General features: G+C 49.5%; 1 protein-coding gene across 1 annotated transcript in view; it reads right to left on the minus strand.

Annotated features, from left to right (window-relative positions):
* The window catches only part of TAF7L (TATA-box binding protein associated factor 7 like), a 5,308-nt gene extending 3,282 nt beyond the window's left edge, over positions 1–2,026 (minus strand). The window contains exons 1-5 of the mRNA XM_035888795.1: positions 1,997–2,026; positions 1,386–1,482; positions 1,087–1,220; positions 553–679; positions 288–346 (exon numbers count right to left, since the gene is read on the minus strand). Coding sequence (XP_035744688.1) covers positions 288–346; positions 553–679; positions 1,087–1,220; positions 1,386–1,482; positions 1,997–2,026 — 447 coding nt within the window. The remainder of the gene's footprint in view (positions 1–287; positions 347–552; positions 680–1,086; positions 1,221–1,385; positions 1,483–1,996) is intronic.
* Positions 2,027–2,110: the final 84 nt, after the last annotated feature.

A 2,110-nucleotide genomic window follows, 5' to 3' on the forward strand; every position in this document is an offset into this window, starting at 1 on the left:
TGAGCAAGAAGAGATGCACTATGGCAAGGCAGACGCAGGAAAGGAGTCCAGCAGTTCCCTGCACAGAGGATGTTTCCCTCAGGAGCACCTTGGAAAACATGGAGGAAGCACCCAAAGAAGTGTTTAAATCTAGTACCTTTCCTTCATCCTCATCTCAGGGAAGGAAACATGTGAAGCAATGTTAAGAAATTACATGTTTTCTGCACTAACAGACAGCTACAGCTCTAATGTTTCTGCCTTCCTATCTCTTGGTTGTTGCATCTGCATCCGTGCGAGAAGCAACTCACCTTCTTCTTAGCTGTCTTCCGGAATCGTCTCTTCCGTACATTTTTCAGGGGAAGAGTGACTGTGACAGAGGAAACAGATTGCATGGGTCAGGCAGATGGCCTAATGGGAGCTGCGTGCCAAAAGGGAGAAGATCCCTTCAGGAACAGAGAGAGTACTGAAAACAGAGCAGCAGCACAGCCAGAACATGGCAGCAGTGAGTGCACCGCAGAGCTGTGGGGACACTGAGGTGGTGGGATGGAGGGGTTTGGCACAGCCTCGACTCACTGCCATGGTTCCAGATGAATTTCTTCTCTCTGTCTTTGTCCTTCTTCTTGTTTGCCTTGGGGTCAGTGCTCACAGTTTGCTCTTCCAAAGGGGGGTAGAGATCACCATCCACAGTGCAAACAAGCATCTGGAATCCCCACATAAAACACAAAGGGTGTTTACAATAACGCAAGGATAAAAGTATGTGAAAGCTTTTCTGGAAAATGAACAGTGACTGCCCACCGCATGTTGTGACCCAAAGGGATTCATGGGCATGGGGTGTGAGAAACACAATGTTTCACACCCAGCTCCTTTTATATCTAAACACAGCAACAGTTAGGCTGTTACAAGGACAATCACAATACAATTTCATGCTTCAGAAGTGGGATTTCTAAACACCAAGCAGGGTGGGGAATTTTAAAATGCTAATATTGTGAGAATACAGAAATTGGCTGTGTTATACTGGGTGTCCAGCCACCAAAGTGTACATGCGTTTTCCTGGAGAGGTGAGCAAGGAATTAAGCTGTTAGGGCAGGCAAGAAGGACAGCCCATACCTGGCAAATATCTGCTGTCTTATAGAAGGTTTTCTTGTCAATGGTTTTTAAGCTCTCAATGATGCAGGGCAGATCCACCAGCTTGGCTGCCAGCGGCACCCGGTCTACGCGGACAATCCCATGGCGCCCATCCGCTGTGGAAAGCCATGGGAGGACACGTTAGCGCTGTCGCTAAACAGCTAAACTGAGTGACACATTTCTGGGCAGCAGAAATTTCACGGGAAAACACACGCAAGTTGCACAGCTTCAGTTGTGGACAGTCAGAGGAGTTTTAAGATTCCCTGATTCCGCTCACTCACCATGTAGCTCAATGGTGAGCCTGTCCTTCAAATTGACATTCCCGGACTGTACTGCTCGCCGCACAGTGGAGGCATATTCCTGGGAAGGTTGAACAGACTTACGTCAGGACTGGGTGTGCTTCCTCCGAGAATCACCTAAGGCTTCTGTCCAACCTACACAGCTTTAAACACCCCTGCCATCCCAATGCACAAAAAACCTGCAAGAGCAGCAATGAAAATTGCACCGTCCTCCCAATACCATGTTAACCTGTGGCTCTGGTACTCCCAATGCCTTTCACAACCCCTGACACAATACAGCTGTGACAGTGGTGTGAGGCCCCTGACAGACATACCCTGCTCAAGGACCACGGTGCTGGGGGAAGTTACAGCTCCCCTTACCAAGCTCTCGTGGCCTCAGCTGGACACAGTCTCAGCTTCAAGCATCTAAAAAATAGCATCAAGTGCACTAACAGCCATAGCAACTGAAGACCCAGCACTTGCTAAAGCAATACCCTTACAGAAACTTCCTCCCTAATCCTCTAAGCTGTCTTCTGAGCCTCCTGCTCTGTTGCGGGAGCACCTCTCAAGAGGAGGCCGTGGCAAATCTGTTCAAATGAGTGGGAACGGGCTACCCAAGGCCAAAAGCGCCCTGACCCTTCCATGTCCCTTGCCAGGTCCGCAGATTTCCCACTGACTTCAGCAGCCTTGCTAATCCCTCTCCCAACCGCCGTGCTCGCCATGCAAAC

This window comes from Egretta garzetta, unplaced genomic scaffold (assembly GCF_000687185.1).
Source record: "Egretta garzetta isolate BGI_Z169 unplaced genomic scaffold, ASM68718v1 scaffold1021, whole genome shotgun sequence".
NCBI classification, from domain to species: domain Eukaryota; kingdom Metazoa; phylum Chordata; class Aves; order Pelecaniformes; family Ardeidae; genus Egretta; species Egretta garzetta.